The sequence below is a fragment of the Marmota flaviventris genome, chromosome 10, assembly GCF_047511675.1.
Source record: "Marmota flaviventris isolate mMarFla1 chromosome 10, mMarFla1.hap1, whole genome shotgun sequence".
Lineage (NCBI taxonomy): Eukaryota > Metazoa > Chordata > Mammalia > Rodentia > Sciuridae > Marmota > Marmota flaviventris.
In genome coordinates this window covers 62,718,455-62,740,794 of record NC_092507.1, presented here as the reverse complement: position 1 = coordinate 62,740,794, position 22,340 = coordinate 62,718,455, and the positions used below count along the sequence as shown (strand labels likewise).

Here is a 22,340-nt window from a genome sequence, read left to right as displayed (position 1 = left end):
ACTATCTTTCTTTTTCTGTATTCCCAAATTTCTCTCTCAGCCCTAGCCAGTTAATGTCTATATGTGATGGTCAATTTAATATTACAAATATGCTACAGAGAGGTCTTATTCTATTGTGGAATCAAAGCCGAGAAAGCCAAACTATAAAACAAGAAGGAATGAAATGTGAGAATAAGAAGTGTTCGGAGTAAGAAAAGACTGTGTCTCATGGATTCCTCAAGACTGTCTGGTTATAGTCCCTTCTTGTAAATGATTCCATTCCTGCTCTTCAGATCCAAGAGACATTTCAGTGTATTTAAGACACGTTTGTCTTCTTTGCTTAAAGTAGCTTAATTTGTTGTGACTCAAAAGTTATAATTCATATAAGTTGTATAATTGCTTAATGCTAAAAAAGCATACTTCAGTATTCTCATATGGCCTTAAGAGCACATTTATATCATGTCTATAAGCTATATGTTTTAAACTGGTAGGTAAAATTTTGGATCTGCAAATTGCAAATTCAAATCTGCATTTGAAATGCATATTCTCTATTTAGCTTATAATTTCTATGTAATATTCAATTAAGAAATCTCTAAATCTTACCAATCTTGTGCCGTTGAAATACAATTTCAATATTAGCATGAAAAAAAGTCATTTAAACTTTAAAAAAGAAAACATTAAGCTGAGCACAGTGGTACATACATTCCTATAATCCCAGCAGCTCAGGAGGCTGAGGCAGGAGGACAAGGAGTTCAAAGCCAGCCTCAGCAAAAGCAAGGCACTAAGCAACTCAGTGAGACTTTGTCTCTAAATAAAATACAAAATAGGGCTAGGGATGTAGCTCAGTGGCTGAGTGCCCCTGAGTTTAATCCCCAGTACCCCACCCCCCCAGTTAGATTTTTGTGGTATAATAAATGTGGTATAATACATATTTGGTCTTTGTCCACAGTTCCTGGCATAAAATCAAATTATATACAGGGTCTGTAACATATAGAGCATCTGAAATCTGATTTTGTGAAATCTGTGAGAATAACTTAAAATCATTTTATCAAAGTTTGGGGAAAAAATCTTCAAAGAGGATATTTATGTTTCAAAAAGTTTGGAAAAACTAATTTACTTTGATAAACATATCATTTATCATTCATAATGAGCCATTTTCAAAAATACCTGCATTTATGCTAATAAGGTGATTTAGGGTGGGACCCCTATATAGCCTCAAAAGGGTGTTGATCACCAGAAAGACCAATTCGAGTGTAATGATATGGACTCAAGTGTACATAGGACTCTCTGCCCATAAATTCCCAAGTTGAGAAGTTGAAACTGTAACTCTCAGTGTGAAGGAATTTGGTGACAGTATTTAAGGAGTCAATTAAGATCACAAATAGGGCCTTTAATCTTATAGAACTGGTGTCCTTGTAAGAAAAAAAAGAAAACCAGAGCTCCTCCTAATCCAACCCTTGGTATAAGCACAGAGAAGACATAAGAATATGGTAAGAAGGTAGCAGTCTACAAGCCAGGAAGAGAGGATTCACCAGAAAACATCCCTAAGAGCACCTTGAACCTGAATTCTAGCCTCCAGAACTGAGAAAATAAGTTTCTATTTGCACCATCCTGTCTGCAGGGATTTTTTTTTTTTTTTTTTTTTTTTTTAGGGCAGCCCTAGCAGACTCTCATAAGTGGGGATTTTCAGCTTCTCCTCTGGGGTCAAAAGGAACTAGAGGTTGAACTCCATAAACACTCTTGAATGAGATTCAGAGAACTTCCAGGTTAGAGAACACATAGAGGTGCTGGGAACCTGCTGTGCTGGTAGAAGGCAGGGAAGCTCTATGTAGTGCCCAGCCCCCAAACCATGCCCTGTATTCTCTTCCATTGGCTGTTCCTGAATTGTATTCTTTGTAATTTATAAACAGGTAAATGTAAATAAAGTGTTTTTCTAAGTTCTATGAGCCATTCTAGCAAATTATTAAACTTGAGGTGGCATCATGGGAATACCTAAATTTGTATTCATATTGGACAAAGTAAGGGTAGCTTGAGGACTGAAGACACATGATTGGCCTCTGAAGTGAAGGCAGACTTGAGAGACTTGTAAGTTTGGGTGATACTAGAATAGAACTGAAATACAGGATATATGATACAGAAAAATTGAAAAATCAGAAGTAGTATCAGAAAACATCTCAATTTAGTGTAACATTTTTGCAATATATATTTTGAATTATAAAACATTTGCAATCTTTGGTTCTTGTTTTATATTTATATTTTCTGAGATCTTTCATAATAATAGTCTGATTAAAAAATATATAGTTGGTAACATCATTGCAATTTAAAATCAAAACACGACCTGCATCTCATAGTAAAGCTAGGAAGTATACATATTACATGAAGTAATAAAACTTCTAGAAAGAATACACAATGATACATTATTAAGCACTAAACAGATGATTTTATTTAAGTTCCCCTTCAAAATGCATATACATGAATAAGATTGTACATGATAAACAAAAGGTTACCTAGAGTTCAACAGTCATATAAAAATAATGTAGGGCAAATTTTATTGATTTAAATAAGGCAAGTATTAAAAAGATTTTCAAGAAATTTCTCATAGTTGTATAATGAGCAAATATGAATATTGAAATTTTGGCTATTATTGTGCAGAAATGAAGGCAAGTGCATTTCAAATTGTAAACACTTTTAATACATAATACCATTAAATCTACAAAGTTGCTAGCAAGTTGTTTGATGTTATCCAGATCCTATAATATTTTCTCAATGTAAATTTTGGCATATTTGAATTCATAGGCTCAATTTTATATCATGGAAAATAATAAAATTCCAAGGTATTTCTGCTTCTTTAAGGCATCAAATTACAAATGTAATTTTCTTGGCTAATATAATTCAAGTACAGTAATACTAAAGGACCCACAATACTGGGGACTGAACCCAGGGCCTCACACATGGTAGGCAAGGAAAGAAAAAAATCTACATTCCCAACCCTTTTAAAATTTTTTCTTTAATTTAAATCACTAAGTTGCCGAGGCTGGCCTCAAACTTGTGATCCTCTTGCCTCAGCCTCTTAAGTAGCTTGAATTATAGGTGTGCACCATCACAACATTATGACAACACATAATTGTAATGAAACCAAATCTATCTGAAAAAAAGGGAAATCATAGAGTTGTTAAACAAAAGTGCAAACTAACATTAGAATCAATGGTATAGATTTATATAAGAATACTTATTTTAAAGCCTTTTCTCTTTTCTGAAACATAAACAGTAGATTGTATTCTAATTATTCAACGATCAACCACGTTTCTGTAGAGGTCTCTTTTAATTTTTATACCTGCTAACATGTTCACGAGCTATAATAAGCCTTTGAATTTGGGCAGTACCTTCATAAATCTGTAAGAAAAATATAAAAGTAGGTTAAATATCTTTTGTACATAAATAACTTCATTTATTCAATATGTGGACAACAGTAGAAGCTTCATTTTAATACTAAACTGAATCAAACTATATATAGGGTCTGTAGCATAAAGAGGGTCTGAAACCTGATTTTGTGAACCTGTAAGAATAGCTTAAAATCATTTTATCAAACTTTGGAAAAAGTCTTCAAATATCAAAGAAGAGGATATTTATGTTTCAAAAAATTTGGGAAAACTGAAGTTTAAAATTGCTGAAATACCTATCCAACTTTTCTGAATTTTCTTATCTAGTCACTTTCAGGAATTTTCTATTCTTCATATTAAACCTAATTCTTTCCCTCCTGCTTCTTAAGCACAGATATTAAAAGAAACAAGGATGTTGGGAGGATTTGGTTTTGGTCACTTACATATTCCAAGTAGTAAGCACTCACTTCCATTCTAAGTTTCTAACCCTAGGTAGCCATTTGTTAGTTCATTTTCTCAGATGGTAGAGAAAAGTTAAATAATTGATAATAACATAATAATTACAAGCCTCAGGAAAGGGAGACTATTACCAGATAAACTTCTGATTTTGGATATGAACAAATTCTGGTCCTCAGTTTTTTTCATGTTTAAATGGGAGGCTGCAGTATGTCTAACATATTATCTCTAGAATTCTTTTTTTGGGGGTGATTGGAGAGGTACTAGGGGCTGAACTTAGGGACACTGAACCACTGAGCCACATCCTCAGCCCTAGTTTGTATTTTTTATTTAGAAACAGGGTCTCACTGCATTGCTTAGTGCCTAGCTTTTTGCTGAGGCTGGCTTTGAACTCTCGATCCTCCTGCCTCAGCCTCCCGAGCTGCTGGGATTACAGGAGTGTGCCACTTCACCCAGCTTCATTTCTAGCATTCTAATTCCACTCAAGATTTCAAATGACTGGATTTGTCAAACAATTTGGTGGGGGTGAGGCAGCAAGGGAAGGAATATTAAGGAGCATGTCTTATAATTAAGCCATGAATGAAGAAGATGCCCATTTTTGTCTTATTTGCTAAATTATACCTAAGTTTTTCTAACCACAAATTTAATTTAGAAATCAAATATCACTGTCGCCTCATGGTGACATCTGACTACAACTATGGTTCTAATGAATCTGAGAGTAATCAGGCAAGACTCAACATAATTTTAAATGGCATGCATACTTTTGGGGAGAGCAAAATGTGGGCTACAATTAGTTAAGATGTTAATACTCAAAGAACACTGATCCAGACATATATGTCTTCATCATTTACTTTGTTAGCCTAGTCCCTTCTAGGTCCTATACTTAATCAAAAATAACATTCTTTTTTGTGCAGGTTGGTTCTAAAAAGTAGTTCAGCCATCCATAATAGTGAGTTTTATATGACTAGTGGCATAAAATCTCTAAATAATAAAAAATCTATTATTTATGAATATTCTATCCCCCAATAAGCAACAAAAAATCATTTTTAATCTTACCTGATAGATCTTGGCATCCCTCATTAGTTTTTCTACAGGATATTCTGTATTAAATCCATAGCCTCCAAAAATCTGCACAGCATCCGTGGCTAATTGATTTGCAATATCTCCAGCAAATGCCTTTGCAATAGAGGCATAATAGGTATTTCGGCGACCAGAATCAACCTCCCAAGCTGCTCTCTGGTAACTTAATCTAGCTAGTTCAACTTTCATTGCCATTTCTGCCAGCAAAAATGCTACTCCTTGGTGCTAGAATTAAAAAGAAAGCAATTTAAAGACACCTCTTGACAAAATTTAAAATTTTTCTCCTAGAACTTCTTTAAAAATTAATTTTAGACTTGCAGAAAAGCTATTCCTACCTTCCCTTAATGCTAATGTATTATACAACTACAGTACAATGAGCAAGGACAGGATATTCATAATTGGTATATTATCAACTAAACTACAGACTTTACTCAAATTTGGCCAGGTTTTCCACTATCCTTTCTTTTCCATGATCACACACTGAATTTAGTTATTTCTTCATAAGTTCTCTCAGGCTGTTTGCTCAGCCTTTGTCTTTCATGACTTTGTCCTTTGGAAGAATACTGATTGATCATTTTTTGTAGATTGTCCCTCAATTTGGGTATATCTAATGCTTTCCCATAACTGGTATAAGCTTATGTATGTACTTTGAGCACAAATACCACAAAATATATATATATTCTTCTAGTGTCTTTTGGGATATTTTTATTAATAAAATTGCTACAGATAGAGAAAAATAGCATGGTAAGGTGTAAGATACTGATAACATGCTTCATAACCCCTAGATATTCATAAGCATATAGACATAAAACAAATATTGTCAATAATAGGTAAGTGCTCTATGATTTATATAGTCAAGATGTGTTACAAGATAATATGTTTACCATATATTATGTGAAATTTTCAAATATATAGTATAATTTGAAAAAATATACTCATAGAAAAAAGAATAAAGAGTGAAATATTCTCTGCAATTATCTCTAGATGATAGAATCATGGAATTTTATTACTTAATTTAACTTATATTGTTATAATACAAAATATTTTACAATAAAATGACATGTGCTTTTAAATAATATACATTAAAAGAAGCTCTATAGGCATTCAGAAACAATAAGAGGACTAGAAACCTGTTCCTTTAGTAAGCACATCAAACTGGACTTTGAAAACTTAGATGTTATGAAAACCACATATGTTCTAACCTAACTACAAACTAATATAAACCAACCATCATAAAAAAAAAAACCAGAACTGTTTAATTTCATATACTCACTATATTTAGTAACTGAAACCTGGCTGCACTGTTTTGGAATGTGACAAGTTACTTGAGATTGACTTAGGTCTTCTAGGAGGCATAATTAACCAGTATGAATAACTCCTGTGTGCAATAAGCAGGATAATATCCTCCCTTATTTAAACTTGCCTGAATTGTTTCCTTTCCTCTAATCCAATAATTCTTTTAGCTTTTTAAAAATCGTTTTGTTATTTTTGAATAAGTAAAATAGCTATCAATTCAAAGTCAAAAACTGTAAGTGGATGTTGTTATTGTTTAGATCTTAAACGTCCCCCTAAAGCTCTCATACTGAAGGCTTGGTCCAGAGCTGATGTTGCATTGGGAAGTGGTAGAAATTTTAGGAGGTAGGGGCCTCGGTGGAGGATTGGTCACTAGGGCGTGCCCTTTAAGGGTATATTGGGACCCCAGGCCCCTCCCCCTCTCCTCTCTGCTTCCTGGACACCAAGAGATGAGAAACTGCTCTGCTACATATTGCCAGCCATTATGTTCTGCCTAGCCACAGGTCTAAAGTGACAGTGCCTAGTAACCATGAACTGAAACCTTTGAAACCATGAATCAAAATAAATCTGTCTTCTGATTAAGTTGATTATCATAGGTATTTTGTCATAGCAACACAAAGCTAACACAGATATATAGTAAAAATGTTTCCTTTCTTATTCTACCATACCTGCCCACTACCTACTCCACTTAATTCCCCTCCTAAGAGTTAATCAATGTTCAGGTTTTTTTTTTTTTTTTTTTTAATTCTCATAGATATTCTCACATATGGAAGCAAACATATCTATAGTCTTCCACATTTTTACACATCTTCTATACTACTACATTGATGGATTTTCATTCTGCTTTTCTTGTCTCAGAGAGCTTTCTATATCAATGCATAAAGAACTTCCTGATTTTTTATAGCTACAAAGTATTCCATCCATTCTATGGACAATAAACATTCTGTTTTTATCTACACAGTGCTGAAATGAAAGTTAAAAATCTTAAGGAATATAGATTATGGATTACATTATGTGGGCCCAAGTCTAAGTTCTTTTGATATATTGCCAAATGTGGTTCATAAAAGTTGCACCAATTTATATTTCTATTGACAACATGGGCAAATATTTATTTTATCACAGCTTTGGCAAGCTAATACATAACAGAAAATTTCTTTAAGCTGCCCATATGCCTCAGGAGATTTTGATTTAAAATATCTGGGGTGGTACTCACTCCCAGGGAGTCTCATTCAGTTGGTAAACCCAGTTCAGACCTCCTGTGGTTTTGTTCAGCCCATAACAAGCTCTCTACTTTTGGTTCGTTACTCTGCCTTGTAGTTATTAGATTAGGACTTAAATTTTATACTGCCCTATTTTATTTCTAAGACTTTAGAATATTTGTTTTATGACAGTATCTTACCTCCGAAGTAGCACTAAAGGTTCCTGAAGGAATAAACTGTTAAATTTCTTTTCTATCCCTCCCTTGGAATACCACACGTAGCATGTAAGGAGGATAGGCTCTTTTAATAAGTGACTACTTGGGTTCAAGTCTTGGATCCATCATTTGTTGGGTAGGCCTAATGTTTTTACATGTGATAAATGAAAATAACAGTACCTACTCTCCAGTATTCTGAGGATTAAATGAATTGATACATGAAAAGCACTTAGAATAGTGCCTGAAACAGAAATAGCATCTAATTATTATAATTCTAATACAGTAAGTGTTCAATTACTATTTATTAAATTAAATAGAAGTTAACAGTAAAAAATATATCCTAAATGATAAGAGCATAAAGGTTTCTAAAAACAGAAAATCCTTTCTCACTTATATTCCAGTGAGAGTATAAGGGGTTATAATAAAGAAACATATATATGATATAATGTTAGATAGTAATAAGAGTATGAAGAAAAATGGGCAGGATTAATATATAGAGTGTTGGAGGTATTATTGTACACAGAATGAACAGAGCGGATCTGTTAGTGAAATAATCGGGAAGTGAATGAAATGAAAAAAAAATATTCTTAAGCATATTTTGGGGAAAAGTAAAAATAAAAAGACAAAATGGTTGACAGAAGATCAGTGGAAAGACTTTAGAATTTAATCTTCATGCGATGAGAAGATACTGGCAGAATTTTGAGCATAACATAATTAAGGAAGAGGAAAGGAACAAAAAGTGAATTTAGTTTTGAAATTCCTACAGGACATTAAGTAGGGAAGTTAAGGAGGCATCTGAAAATCCAAGCATGAAGCTCAGAGAAGAGATCAAGGCTAGAGACATAATTTGTAGTAACTGACACATATTTTGTCTTAAAAGCCATAGAATAATACAAGATCACACAGGGAAAGAGTTTTCATAGTTCCCACTTAACAGATGACAAAATCGAGGTGGAAAGAAGCTAATTAAATTGCTCAGGGTCTCAAAATCCTCCTTTGTTGAAGGAGGATTCAAATTTAGTCCTGACCTTCAGTCCAGACTCTTTTTTATTAAGTCATACTGTTTTCCAAAGAGAAAAATAATACTGGCAGCCCCAAGTTTCATTACTCTGAATGGCAGAATGAATTATTTTCCATTTTTCCTGACTGGGCTGCCACTGACCACCATTCATAGAGGAGAATGCAAAACAGAAAAAATAAAGGAAGGAAAAAGAAATGTAAATATTTTTTCTTGATAAGTAAATCATATTTGAGTTTTGAGTTTCATAGCATTTTCACCCTCATCCACTTTCCTATCAAGAAATGGTTACTGTAGGAGAAAAGTTATTGCTAATTAACAATAATAATCAATATAATGGGAGTTTATTCTTAATAGATTCTTTCATAATATCCCAGACTAGACTGCACCAACTTCACCCAAAGTGTTTTTGTTTGTTTTCTTTTTTGGTGGTTACTGGGATTAAACTCAGGGACACTCTATATCACTGAGCAACATCCCTAATCTTTTTAAAAATTTTTTTTTTTTTTTTAACTTTGAGACAGGTTCTCAACTAAGATGCTCAGGGCCTCACTAAATTGCTGAGGCTGGCCTTGAACTTGAGATCCTTCTGCCTCAGTCCTTTGAGTTGCTGGGATTACAGATATACACCACCAAACCCAGTTCAAAGAGTTTTGACTAGATAAAAGAATATACAATTATTGCCATTAAGGGATTTTATCTTCATAATATATAACTGATGTTTCTGGTTTTAATCATTGGTAAGAAAAAAATACCATCTTCTTACTTTTAGCAACTATCAGGCAGCCACATCAGGTTAAGCAAAATAAAGATAAGAAGCGGACACAGCATTCACATAAAGAGAGAAGCAATAACAACAATAAACATACTAGTGAATGAGAAAGTTCTTATTAGAGTACCATTCTATATATTCCAATAAAATAAAATTAAATTAAAATAAAAGTCAGCTGGGTATAATAGCACATGCCTATAATCCTAGTTTCTCAGGAGACGGAGGCAGGAGGATTGCAAATTCAAAGCAAGCCTCTTAGGGAGAAACTGTCTCAAAAAAAAATTAAAAGGGCAAGGCATGTTGCTCAGTGGTAAAGTGCCCCTGGGGTTCCATCTGCAGTACCAAAAACAAAAACGAAAAGTGGAATAATCCCAATCTTTCTTTTTGGAGTTAATGGACACAAGCTACATATACACCAGTTCCTTAGAAAGAAAAAGAAAGAGTCTGAGAAATGATAGAAATAGAATGAGGAATAACTAAGAGCTATACCAAGACTGGTTATGTTTGAGTTGGAAAAAGAAACAGCAAGTACAATAAAATATCATTTCCTTTTAGAAAGTAATGAACAGGTCCTATAGTGTTAATTTAATATTTCAATGTAAATAAGCAGAAGAATAAAGTAGACTGCATAGAGGGTCATAAATGAATCTGAATAATATGGACAGAAAAACAATATTGGTGGTAAAACCTAAGTTTTATTAAAAATTAACAAAACATACTAAATTTTTACCATTTTACCTCCCTCCTGCCATGTTTATAATACACACTCAACATAAAAGATTTAAGTTTTTTACTTTGCTTGGCTCCAAGTTTCTATGTGTTACCAGAGGAGTATATGGTTATATCTTATCACATATTTCCTAATATCTGACATGAAACCCCTAAACAATTATTTAAGCATGGATTTCAAGTATGAAGTGACTCTTCTTAATCATAATACTAACTATATACAGAGAACACAAACTAGCAGATTGGAGCTGCAAAGAGCACACAGATTGGGGGTACCTGGTAAAAGGGTGACAGGGAATTATGATACCACATCACTATACTTATTAATTAAAATGCATTTCTTTTTTTATTGGTTGTTGAAAACATTACAAAGCTCTTGACATATCATATTTCATGCATTAGATTCAAGTTGGTTATGAACTCCCAATTTTACCCCAAATACAGATTGCAGAATCACATCGGTTACACATCCACATTTTTACATAATGCCCTATTAGTAACTGTTGTATTCTGCTACCTTTCCTATCCTCAACTATCCCCCCTCCCCTCCCCTCCCATCTTCTCTCTCTACCCCATCTACTGTAATTCATTTCTCTCCTTGTTTATTTTCCCATTCCCCTCACAACCTCTTATATGTAATTTTGTATAACAATGAGGGTCTCCCTCCATTACCATGCAATTTCCCTTTTCTCTCCCTTTCCCTCCCACCTCATGTCTCTGTTTAATGTTAATCTTTTCTTCCTGCTCTTCCTCCCTGCTCTGTTCTTAGTTGCTCTCATTATATCAAAGAAGACATTTCATAGAGTACTTAAGAGGGAAGCAAATCTTCAGTAGAAATAAATGATAAATATCTAAGACTGTATTTTAAATTAAATAGTAAGCAAAAACTAGGAATTCTTCATATGACTTTTCCTATACTGAATAAGAATCTTCAGAACCTATAAGAAAGGGAACATAAAAGGAGAAGATTCCATATTAAGTTGAAGAAGAGTCAAAAAAAGAGTTATCTTCAGATAATCTGGTAAGAAGAACCTGAAAGGGGCTGGGGATGTGGCTCAAGCGGTAGTGCACTCGCCTGGCATGCAGCGCTGGGTTCAATCCTCAGCACCACATACAAATAAAATAAAGATGTTGTGTCCACTGAAAACTAAAAAAATAAATAATAATTTTTTTTCTCTCTCTCTCTAAAAAAAGAACCTGAAAGATGACAGATCTTAATTTTATAGTATATATAGATATTACTTATTTTGAATAAGCTAAATTAACATTTAATATAATGTACTTATAATGTACAGAAGTTCCAAGTAGAAAAATTAATGTAAAAGAACAGCTTATGGAATGGTAAATCTTTGTGGTACTTGACAAAAATAGAAAAAAAGGTACCAAAGTCAGGCTCTAGGCTGCTTCAACAATGTACTAAGAAAAATAATACCTCCTGCAGATAAGCTTAGAAGCAAAAATTAAAACAGGAGATAACTGGCCATAATGAAGTTGCCTGATGCAATATACTAAAAGATTGGCACTAAGAAATCCAGAGATAACAGAATAAAATCTGAAGTAAACTATGAATGAAGAATTTTTGCATGATTATGGAAATAAAAGGAAAAAGAGATACTATGTTTAAAAAAACCAGAATACCGTAATAGAAGGGAAGAAATGGAAAAGAACCTAATATAAATATATGTTATGGAGATTAAATTTTGTCATTAAAAATGTAATAGGATTAGAAAATTAGAAACTATACCTGAGAAAACCATTTAGAATACAGAATAGAGAGATACTAATCCAAATTTGGTCTGTCCTTAGTGGTAGTCTACAACCTATTACTGGTTCAGGATACAGAAGGTAGGTGACAGCAAGCATTTAGAAACTTTTATAGCAATTAAACATTTTGTGACATTTGTGAAAGTTGCCAGTAACAAAATAAAGTCACTTAGGTCTTAATGAAACAGAACTGAGGCCATAAAGGAAAGTCCCTCACATATGTATGTCTATGACAGGAAGTTCACAAGGAATTCCACAAAACTGCAGAATTTCAGATAATTTGCTTGCACATGAACACTTGCCTATAAATGGCTGTCTATACCAATGAGCTAATGTCAACTTCTGCAACAAGTCCCCAATGGTCTTTGCTATAGAACAACTTATATGGACTTCCTCTATCTTTAAGAGTTTCCTATTGTCTCAACTCCCTCAGATGTGTCTATGATATGCCCTAGCATGCATATTTATATTATAATCCATTACTATTTTCAAATAAACTCTTTGTTTCAGAGTCAGCTCTGTTACTCAATTTAGGTTGAGTATTATTAAATTTTATATTTTATTAAAATATAATATTATATTTTATTAAAAAATGATCCACCATTGATTGGAAATTAAACTCATTTTTCACCAAAGATGATTTGAGAATCACTAACATATGGTGATACAAATAGGTTCACTGTACATGGTAGATTATACATGACAGAATATAGTTAATGGGGAAATCAATGTTTGAAGAGTTAAGAATTTCTGTGGTAATTCATAGAAGACTTGACTTTGTATTTTCAATTGGTTAATGAGAATATTTATTATTTTAAAGCAAGTAGCAATGACTTTGGATGCCTATTTTAGAAAATACAATGAGAAAGATGAATTTGAGAAGCCAGTTACAAGGGAAGTGATACCAGCATAATTAAGATACAACAGTGGTGATGTGGGGATGCAGGAAGGAATCAAGACATATTTCAGGGGTGGGGGTTATGGCTCAGTGATAGAGTACTTGCCTCATACATGCAAGGCCGTGAGTTTGATCCTCAGCACCACATAAAAATAAATAAAGGTATTGTGTCCAACTACAACTAATAAATAAATAAATAAAGACATATTTAAGAGGTAGGATTGACAAATTTTATAAAGGTACAGTGTAATATGCTAGAATCAGAGAGGCCAGGTGCAAAAACTGGTTCTGCTTCATGTTAGTTTTGTGGTCTGGAGTGAATTGTAAAATATTTTTGAGATTTAATTCCCTCATGGGTCAAATGGGAGCAATGTAGGTTGCTGAGAGGATTAAATGCTCATGTGTGGAAAGTATTTACAACAGTGGAAGACCTGACTTTTCAGTACTAAAATCTGATACACAAGAAGATATAGAAAGTAACATGGACTAAAAGCATAAAATAGAATCCTGGATTTGTGGTTTTTAAATTGTATAGACTTGGAAAAACTACTTAGTATCCCTAAAGCTCAGTTTCTAGATCTTTAAGAGAGATTAAATTTAAAGCACCATGAAGAAAAGGGATACTGGGAGATTTAGAAAATGTATTTAAATACATAGTATAGTTAGTGTCCAGGTATACAAGAAGTACCCAATAAATGTTAGCTGTTCCTTTTCTTCTTAAAATAATCCCCAGAGCAACCAATGGTTACTGGCATTGTCTAAAGAAAATTTATTGTTAAAAACCATCCTCATAATACTCTGGTTATCTTCTTGCTACCAAAGTAAGAAATAGATATTCCGATAAAAATAAGTGTCTTTACATTTTACAAAACAAGCACAGTGTTAAATTACCTCTACAAGCAGCTTTCCAAAAGTTTTCCTCTCCAGGGCATACTTGGTAGCTTCATCCAAAGCTCTTTGTCCTAATCCAACAGCACCAGCTGCTACCTAGTATTTTAATAGTTCATAAAGAAATAGTTAATGTTGTCTTTAAAACACAATATATGGCTACCTGCCTAAGATCTATGTTAAGGATTATGCAAGAGAAAATGACCTGTAGTTTAAGGCAGTTGGAGTATGGGGGGTGAGAAGAATCAAGGCAATTATTTATGAATTAAAGGTAGTGGTGGGGCTGGGGATGTACCTTAGTGGTAGAACATGCACTTAGCATGCAAGAGGTCCTGGGTTTGATCCCTAGTACCAACCCTCCCTAAAAAAGGTAATGGTAGTCATTTGTAAAGCACAGGATAACCTAGAAGACAGACATTCTCTGTTTGAAAAGGGAAAGCCTCAGAGGGGAAATACTCTTAATAGGTAAAGGAATAAGAAATACATAATCAACAAAAATGATCAAGTGTGTGGACTGCCTCTCTGTAAATCTACAGAAACTACATTAATTTTGCATTTGCTAAAATAATTTCTATGAGCAGCAAAAAAAAGCTGAAGAATTATAAAAGATAAAAGTAACATTTCCCCTCCATCCTTACTAAAATAAAGACATTAAAAAACACATTAGGCACAGTAGTGTGTGCCTATAATCCTTGAAGCTTGGGATGCTGAAGCAGGAGAATCACAAGTTTAAAGCCAGCCTCAGCAACTTAAAAAGTCCCTAAGCAACTCAGCAAGACCCTGTCTCCAAATAAAACACAAAAAAGGGCTGGGGATGTGGCTCAGTGGTTAAGCACCCCTGGGTTCAAACAACAACAAGGAAAACAACCCCACCAAGCATATAATGTTAAAATAAAAACTTACTTAATGTAATAAAGAATCCTATAAACTCATATTACTCACTGTTGGTCTGGTTCTATCAAAAGCTCCCATTGCAATTTTGAAACCAGCTCCTTCACCAATTAAAACATTTTCTTTAGGTACTTTCACATCTTCAAAGACAATTCCTCTTGTATCTGAACATCGCTGGCCCATGTTTAACTCCTAATAGGAAAATTGTCATATTTTAATATTTCTGAGTCACATCGGTTTCAGCTTTAATCATTGTTAGACGCCTTTCTGCAATTATCTAAAGCAGGGGCAACACATTATGGCCTTAATCCTGTTTTTGTAAATAAAGCTTTAATGGAATACAAACACACCTGTCTGTTTATATATCTTCCATGGCTACTTTCTTGTTACAATGGAAGAATTGATAAATTGCAACAGAGACCCCAGAGCCCACAACTTGGACCTTTATGAAAACCCTTGTGTTTGCCAAACCCCAAGCCGAATATGATATTTCATAAACTTTGAAATTAATACTAGTCTAAAGGTCTACAAATTGATTAATCTTTGTATATGTCTGAAAAGTATCTTTTTTATCATGAGTGTCAGGAAAAGCATTTAGTAAACATAATTTGATTAGGGTCTTTAATCTTAGCATAACTAACAGAGCTAGTGATGTAATTTACTGATTAAAAACTGGATTTTGCTTTCCCCTCTTTCTTAAAATTAGGTTTAGCCTAGGCAAGAATATTGTAAGTTCAAGTCCAGACTCAGCAACTTGTCTCAAAGTTAAAAAATAAAAGCAGTGGGGATGTAGCTCAGTTGTACAGTGCCCCGTATAGGAAAAGAAAAATTAGGTTTATTCAAGTCAAATGTACACAAAGAAAAATTTTAGGTAGTTTCCCCTTATCTGAAGGGAGTATGTTCCAGGATTCCCAGTGGATGCCTGAAACTGTTAATTGTACCAAATCTTTCAAATACTATTTATATGTATATTTATAAATTAAATTTTATCATATGATCATATATATTATCTATACATATATGTATGATATATATCATATGTACATATATGTAATAGTTTAGTTTATAAATTAGACACAGTAAAATAATGACTTAACATCACATCTCAAAGCCCTAGAAAAAGAAGAGCAAACCAACATCAAAAATTGTAGAAGACAGGAAATAATTAAAATCAGGGCAGAAATCAATGAAATTGAAACAAAAGAAGCAATTCAAAAAATCGACAAAACAAAAAGCTGGTTCTTTGAAAAAATAAACAAAATTGAAAATCCTTAGCCACCTTAACACAAAGAAGGAAAGGAAATATCACGAAAAGGAAATATCACGACAGACATTATTGAAATACAGAAGACAATTAGAAACTATTTTGAAAATTTATACTCCAGTAAAATAGAACACCTTAAAGACACCAACAAATTTCTAGAGGCATATAATCAACCCAAACTGAGTCAAGAGGACACAACAGATCAATTTCAAGCAAGGAAATAGAAGAAGCCATCAAAAGCCTACCAACCAAGAAAAGCCCAGGATCAGATGGTTTCATAGCTGAGTTCTACAAGGCCTACAAAGAAGAATTAATACCAAAGCTTCTCAAATTATTCTATGAAATAGAAAATGAAGGAACCCTTCCAAACTCATTCTACAAAGCTAGTATCATCCTGATACCAAAACCAGGCAGAGACACATGAAGGAAAGAAAATTTCAGACCAATATCCTTGATGAATATTGATGCAAAAATTCTCAACAAAATTCTGTTTGTATTATTTTTAAAATATATTTGTTTTTAGTTGTAAGTGAACTCAATGCCTTTATTTTTATTTATTTATTTTTTATGTGGTGCTGAGGATTGAACCCAGTGCCTCACCTGCGCTAGGCGAGCACTCTACCACTGAGCCACAACCTCAGCTCCCCGTTTGTATTCTTGATGTCTGTCATTCTGACTGGAGTAAGATAAAATGGTATTTTGATGGGAATTGAGGGACTGCATTAAACCTGAATATTGCTTTTGACAACATTGGCCACTTTGACAATATTATTTCTGCCTATCTGTGAATTTGGGAGATTTTTCCATCTTCCTGTGTTTTCTTCAGTTTTTTTCTGCAATGTTCTATAGCTTTCATCATAGAGGTTTTTCAACTCCTTGGTTAGAATTATTTCTAGGCAGTTTTTTAATTTATTTTTCTTTTTGAGATTATTGTGAATGGGATTGTTTTCCTGATTTCATTCTAACAGATTCAATATTGGTGTATAGGAAAACTGCTGATTTTTGTATGTTGATTCTAGAATCTGCTACTTTGCTGAATTTTTTTTTCTTTTCTTTTTTTTGGTACCAGGGATTGAACTCAGGGGCATTCAACCACTGAGTCACATCCCCAGCCCTATTTTGTATTTTGTTTAGAGACAAGGTGGCACTGAGTTGTTTAGAGCCTCGCCATTTCTGAGGCTGGCTTTGAACTCATGATCCTCATGCCTCAGCCTCTGGAGCCACTGGGATTACAGGCATGTGCCACTGCGCCCCGCCTGAATTTGTTTATTACCTCTAGTAGTCTTCTGGTAGAGCTTTTTGGATCTTTCTAAGTATAGAATGATATCATCTGCAACATATCATCTGCAACAGTGATCATTTGACTTCTTCCTTTTCTATTTTTATCACTTTTATTTCCTTCTCTTGCCTAATTGCTCTGGCTAGAATTTCTGGTTACTCTACTGAATAGGAGTGGTGAGAGTTAACATCCTTGTCTTGTTTCAGATTTTAAGGAAATGGTTTCAGTTTTTCCCTATTCATTATGATGCTGGTTTTGAGTTTGTCCTATGTAGCCTTTCTGATGTTGTTTCCTCCCAATTTTAGCAATCAGGAATAAACTAGCCAAAATATTTCTGCATAGGATTTTGTTTCCATTTCTCTCACATAAATACCTAGAAGTACTGGGTATGTGGTGTATGTTTATAATTTCTTATAAATTTATAAGAAATTGCTAAACTATATATTTCTTCAACTCTTTGCTTTGAAAATTTTCAAATTAATAGAAGAGTTGTAGAAGTAGTATGAGTACTAATATACCTTTTACTTAATTTCACCAATTGTTGACATTTTGACACATTACTTTATTTCTTTCACTGTGTATGTATGCAACTATTAGCATCATACTGAATTATTTAAGAGAAGTTGCAGACAATGATTCTCCTCTTTAAGGAAAAAAAATTTAATCTTGTTTTAATAAGCAAGAGGAGAAACAGGCAATGGAAACATAAAGCTATAAGCTTATCCTTTAATTTTCTTGTTTAAATATTAATAATATTCTTCTAGGTTTTAACAAATAGTGACAATGTATAGTTTGACTCAGGAAAAACCAACATCCCTTTACTTTGCCTTTATAAATTAATAAACTCTAGTACCTTAGACTACCATTCAGGTATAATGAAAAAACATTATTTACAAAACACTGTTTAACCTGTTTCCCAGAATCACCTCCAAGCCCCACATTTAAAACCAAAATGCTTCCTTGATTCAACTCAAACTATATAATTTCTAAAACACACAACATTTTGAAAACATCAAATTTTGCAAATGGACATTTGTTTCAAAAAGTTTTGGGAAGGCTTAAATATATACAATATAATTATCTGTACCCCTTCACTAGAAAGTGAGTTCTCCAAAGACAAGGGATTTTATCTGTTTTAATAAATGCACTATCCCTAATACCTAGAATGGTGCCTACTTGCACTCAATAATAATATTTATTGAATTAGAGATGCTTTAAGTGAGAAAACTGGATAAAAAGACAATGAGATTAGAAATAGCAAGATAAAATCAGGAGTGGATTTACTATGGAAAAAAGAAATGTAAGTTAGTAAGTCTTTCATACTTTATTTCTACAGATGGGCCATACAATTGGCCCTGAGTTTGCTAGCAACCATCCCTAAGCAGGAAACATGACATGTTACACAAATAAAATTCAATTTATTTGAAGAAACACAACATTCTTAGTACTTATATTTTGTTTTATAAATAATATCACTAGGTGTAGTCTACCTTTAATGCGTTCTTTTAAAAAATATAGCACAATAAAGTGTCAGAAACTGCAGTGGACAAGTTCCTAGAAAACTTTATTACTGATCTCAATTCAGCCTCTTAGGTTTGTGACCTTAAGTAAATCATTAACTTGGTTCTCAGATTCAATAATCAGTGAAGAGACTGAAATAAATAACACGTAGGGTAACTTTCACCTTTAAAATTTCACAACTTAAAAGAGAAGTTTACATACTTCCATTTTAAGGAGGTTTGGATACAACAGGAAAGATTCTTTTTTGTTTCAGTGCTAGGGACTGGACCCATGGTGCTCTACCATTGAGCTACAACCTCTTTCCATTTTATTTTGAAACAGGGTCTCCATAAATCGCCCAGGCTTGTCTCCAACTCCTGCTTCAGCCTCCTGAATAGCTGGAATTACAGGCATGCACCACAACATAGAGATTCTGATGTAGTTTAAGAAAACAGGATTCTACACATTCATAAGACTGGTTTATAAATTTTTTTAAACTCAATCAATTCAAATTAGTTTCTCCAGTTAAAGCTATGTAGATCTACTCTAATATCTGATCAGATAATCTATACTTTTTCCCATCTGGGAAGAAGAAAATATGTTCATATAACCTCCAGTAATTCATAATAAACATCCACAAATACTCCTTTGCCTTAGGTACATTGTATGGTTATAGTTTTTTTTTTTTCCTTCCCTGCCACCATCAGAGGCATTGGCATTCATCAGCTCTCTCAAATGTCCCTGCCAACACAGGCTTCGTCATAGGCTCAGAATTAGACTCTTAAACCATGCTTTGTGAGCTCCCACTAGGACTACTTTAATGACTATATTTCTTTTGATTTGTCAAGTTTTAAATTTTCTTAAGTACTAAATTATCTCCACACATTCAGATTACAACCTTTTTCAAATATGTTGAACTACCTTTTCTTATTTAAATAATTTTTTTTTCTTTTCACATTTTAAGTGCTTTGCCATCCCACATTCTTTCAGGCATAGATGGTTGACTTAATGTTATATAATCTTGGGTAGTCCATTTATATCAAATTAACACAGGAAATGGGCACAATGTCACTTATCTTACCAAAAGCTTATGGGGAGAATCCAAAAGGAAAAAGAGTGGGAAAGTCCTTTGAAATATAAATGATAGTGTGATTTCTGTTTCATTACACCTTACAATATTAGTATTCTTCATAGCTTGGTACTATGAATGGGCAGACTTTCAAAATAACGTGAAATGACTCTTCTCAATTTAAAGCCTTCAGCAACATATAAAATATTTCATGTTATCATCAAAGTTACAAATAGTAACTTTGATAATTATAGTTAAAATAATATTTGAGATCTTATTCATTGATAAATATACATTTTACCTTTTTTCCAATCTGCACTCCTGGGGTATCTGCTTCCACAATAAATCCAGTAAAAGCTTTATTAGCAGGAGCTTTCGGATCTGGATCAGAACGTGCCAATAAAAAATACCTAAAATAAATACACACATTAATAGTGATAATGATATTAATTAATAACACATGGTGAATGTTATCTCAATCCTCCAAACAATCCCAATTATTATTACTCACAGCTTATCACAGAAAATGAAGAATCAGATGGGTTACAAAACCTGCACAAGTTACATTTCTACTATGTGGCAGAATTAGCATTTCAACCCAGGTCTACTTCTTGACTTATACAGTATTTAATTTTTTTGTAGTATAAGTTAAAATTCCTTGTATAAGATAATGTAATATGAAAAAGAAAAGTATATATAGGGTGGAGTTGGCATTTTTTCCCTCCTGCAAATCAATTTTTGTTTTTTGCAGTATTAAAGATTAAACCCAGAGGCACTCAACCAATGAACTACATTGCCAGTACTTCTGTGTGTTTTGTGTTTTTATTTTGGTAATGGGGACTGAACCCAGGGGCACTTAATCACTGAAATACATCCCAGCCCTTTTTATTTTGAGACATGGTCTTGCTAAATTGCTATGGCCTCACTAAATTGCTGAGGCTAGCTTTGAACTTGCAATCTTCCTACCTCAGGCTCCTGAGTCTCTTAAGAATACAGGCATGTGCCATCACACCCAGACTGTAAATCAATTTTATTCTTTAAGGGACAAGCTCTCAGAGAAAAGGAGGGCAAAGAGGGTTGCCTATGAAAAGGAATAATAATCTTGACTATTATGTTCTATGTTCTGACAACTACTGTCCCCGCCCCCCAGCCCCACCCTTTTTTTTTGGTACCTGGGATTGAAGTCAGGGACACTCAACCACTGAGCCACATCCCCAGCCCTATTTTGTATTTTATTTAGAGACAAGGTCTTACTGAGTTGCTTAGTGCCTTACCATTGCTGAAACTGGCTTTGAACATGTGCTCCTCCTGCCTCAGCCTCCTGAGCTGCTGGGATTATAGGTGTATGCCACTGTGCATGGCACTACTGTCACTTTTATGCAGCAAAGTTAGTGTATTTGTTATAGTTGAATTATGAATATTGCTGGTTCCTACCTCCAGGATTTTGCCCAGAAAGATTTTTAAATAAAGAATGAGGGGGGAAATGCAAAATATTCAAAAAGTTGCATATACAGAATTTTACTAAAAATGTTTTAAAAAGAATCAGGTATGGTGGTGCACACCTATAATCCTAGCAACCCTAGAGGCTGAGGCAGGAGGACTGCAAGTTTGTGGAAGCTGCAGCAATTTAGCAGACCCTGTCTCAAAAGGAAGAAAATAATAAAATGGGAAAAAAAGGCCAGGGGATAGTTTAGTGGTTGACTGCATGGTTGGCATGTGGAAGACCCTGGGTTCAATCCCAGGCAGCATCAAAAAAAAAAGGGGGGGGACATATTCCTCCTTAAATAACAAATTTATTTCCTGTGCTTTGAACTAATAAACTATCTTGACTCTATGGTTTTATTTAATTATAGAAAAAAATTGAAAATTGCTTTTTTAGTTTTTGTAGTACCTAATTTGTATGTGAAGACTCTAGTTCTTGACATTGGATATTTCAAATTGTGTTGTTAGATTTCTCAACTTATTAAATTTTAATACTTACTTTTTAATTTTTGGTACCAGGAATTGAACCCAAGAGTACCTAAGCATGGAATCACATCCCCAGCCCGCTTTTTGTTTTTAGGACAGGATCTTGCTAAATTGCCGAGGCTGGCTCTCAACTTGCCTCAGCCTCCTGCCTCAGCCTCCTGAGTTGCTGGGATTACAGGCATTCGCTACTACACCAACTAATAGTTACTTTTTTATGACTTGCTGATATTGGGATGCTTAATTATAATGTTATAGCACTTTATCACAATGGATATATTTAGGATACTAAAAGGGACTGACATATATTTAAAATAAACAATAACTTCATTCCCAAGAATGATTATTTTTATTTATTTATTTTGAGAAGTGCTGGGGATTGAACTCAAGGTCTTACGTATGCTAAGCACGTGCTTTACCACCACTGAGCTTCAGATTCTTTACTTGCTTAATTCTTTACTTGCTAGAAACTTGTACTACATATCACACAAATACATTGAATCAGAATTATTTTCAGGTAGTAGTTTCAGATAGATAGCAGTCAGTCAGTACATTATCACAATCACTAAATTCTTTTTTTTTTTTTTTCTTTTTGGTACTGGGGATTGAATCAAGAGGTGCTTTACTCTTGAGCCATATCCTCAATCCTTTTTATTTTTGAGACAGAGTCTCACTAAGTTGTTGAGGATCTTGCTAAGTTG

The 22,340-nt window shown here is 33.7% G+C and overlaps 1 protein-coding gene and 1 non-coding gene across 3 annotated transcripts in view; both read right to left on the bottom strand.

Moving 5' to 3' along the window:
• Positions 1 to 2,396: 2,396 nt before the first annotated feature.
• Positions 2,397 to 22,340, bottom strand: part of Acadm (acyl-CoA dehydrogenase medium chain) — a 36,120-nt gene continuing 16,176 nt past the window's right edge. For both annotated transcript variants that reach the window (XM_071617947.1, XM_027935156.2), the window contains 5 exons: positions 19,976 to 20,084; positions 14,614 to 14,754; positions 13,675 to 13,770; positions 4,872 to 5,120; positions 2,397 to 3,372 (listed from right to left, as the gene is read on the bottom strand). In XM_071617947.1, coding sequence (XP_071474048.1) covers positions 3,301 to 3,372; positions 4,872 to 5,120; positions 13,675 to 13,770; positions 14,614 to 14,754; positions 19,976 to 20,084 — 667 coding nt within the window. In that variant the 3' untranslated portion in view covers positions 2,397 to 3,300. The remainder of the gene's footprint in view (positions 3,373 to 4,871; positions 5,121 to 13,674; positions 13,771 to 14,613; positions 14,755 to 19,975; positions 20,085 to 22,340) is intronic.
• LOC114092704 (small nucleolar RNA SNORD74) lies at positions 19,300 to 19,379 on the bottom strand. Its single transcript, XR_003582784.2, has one exon. It is a non-coding gene; the product is annotated as a small nucleolar RNA SNORD74 (small nucleolar RNA).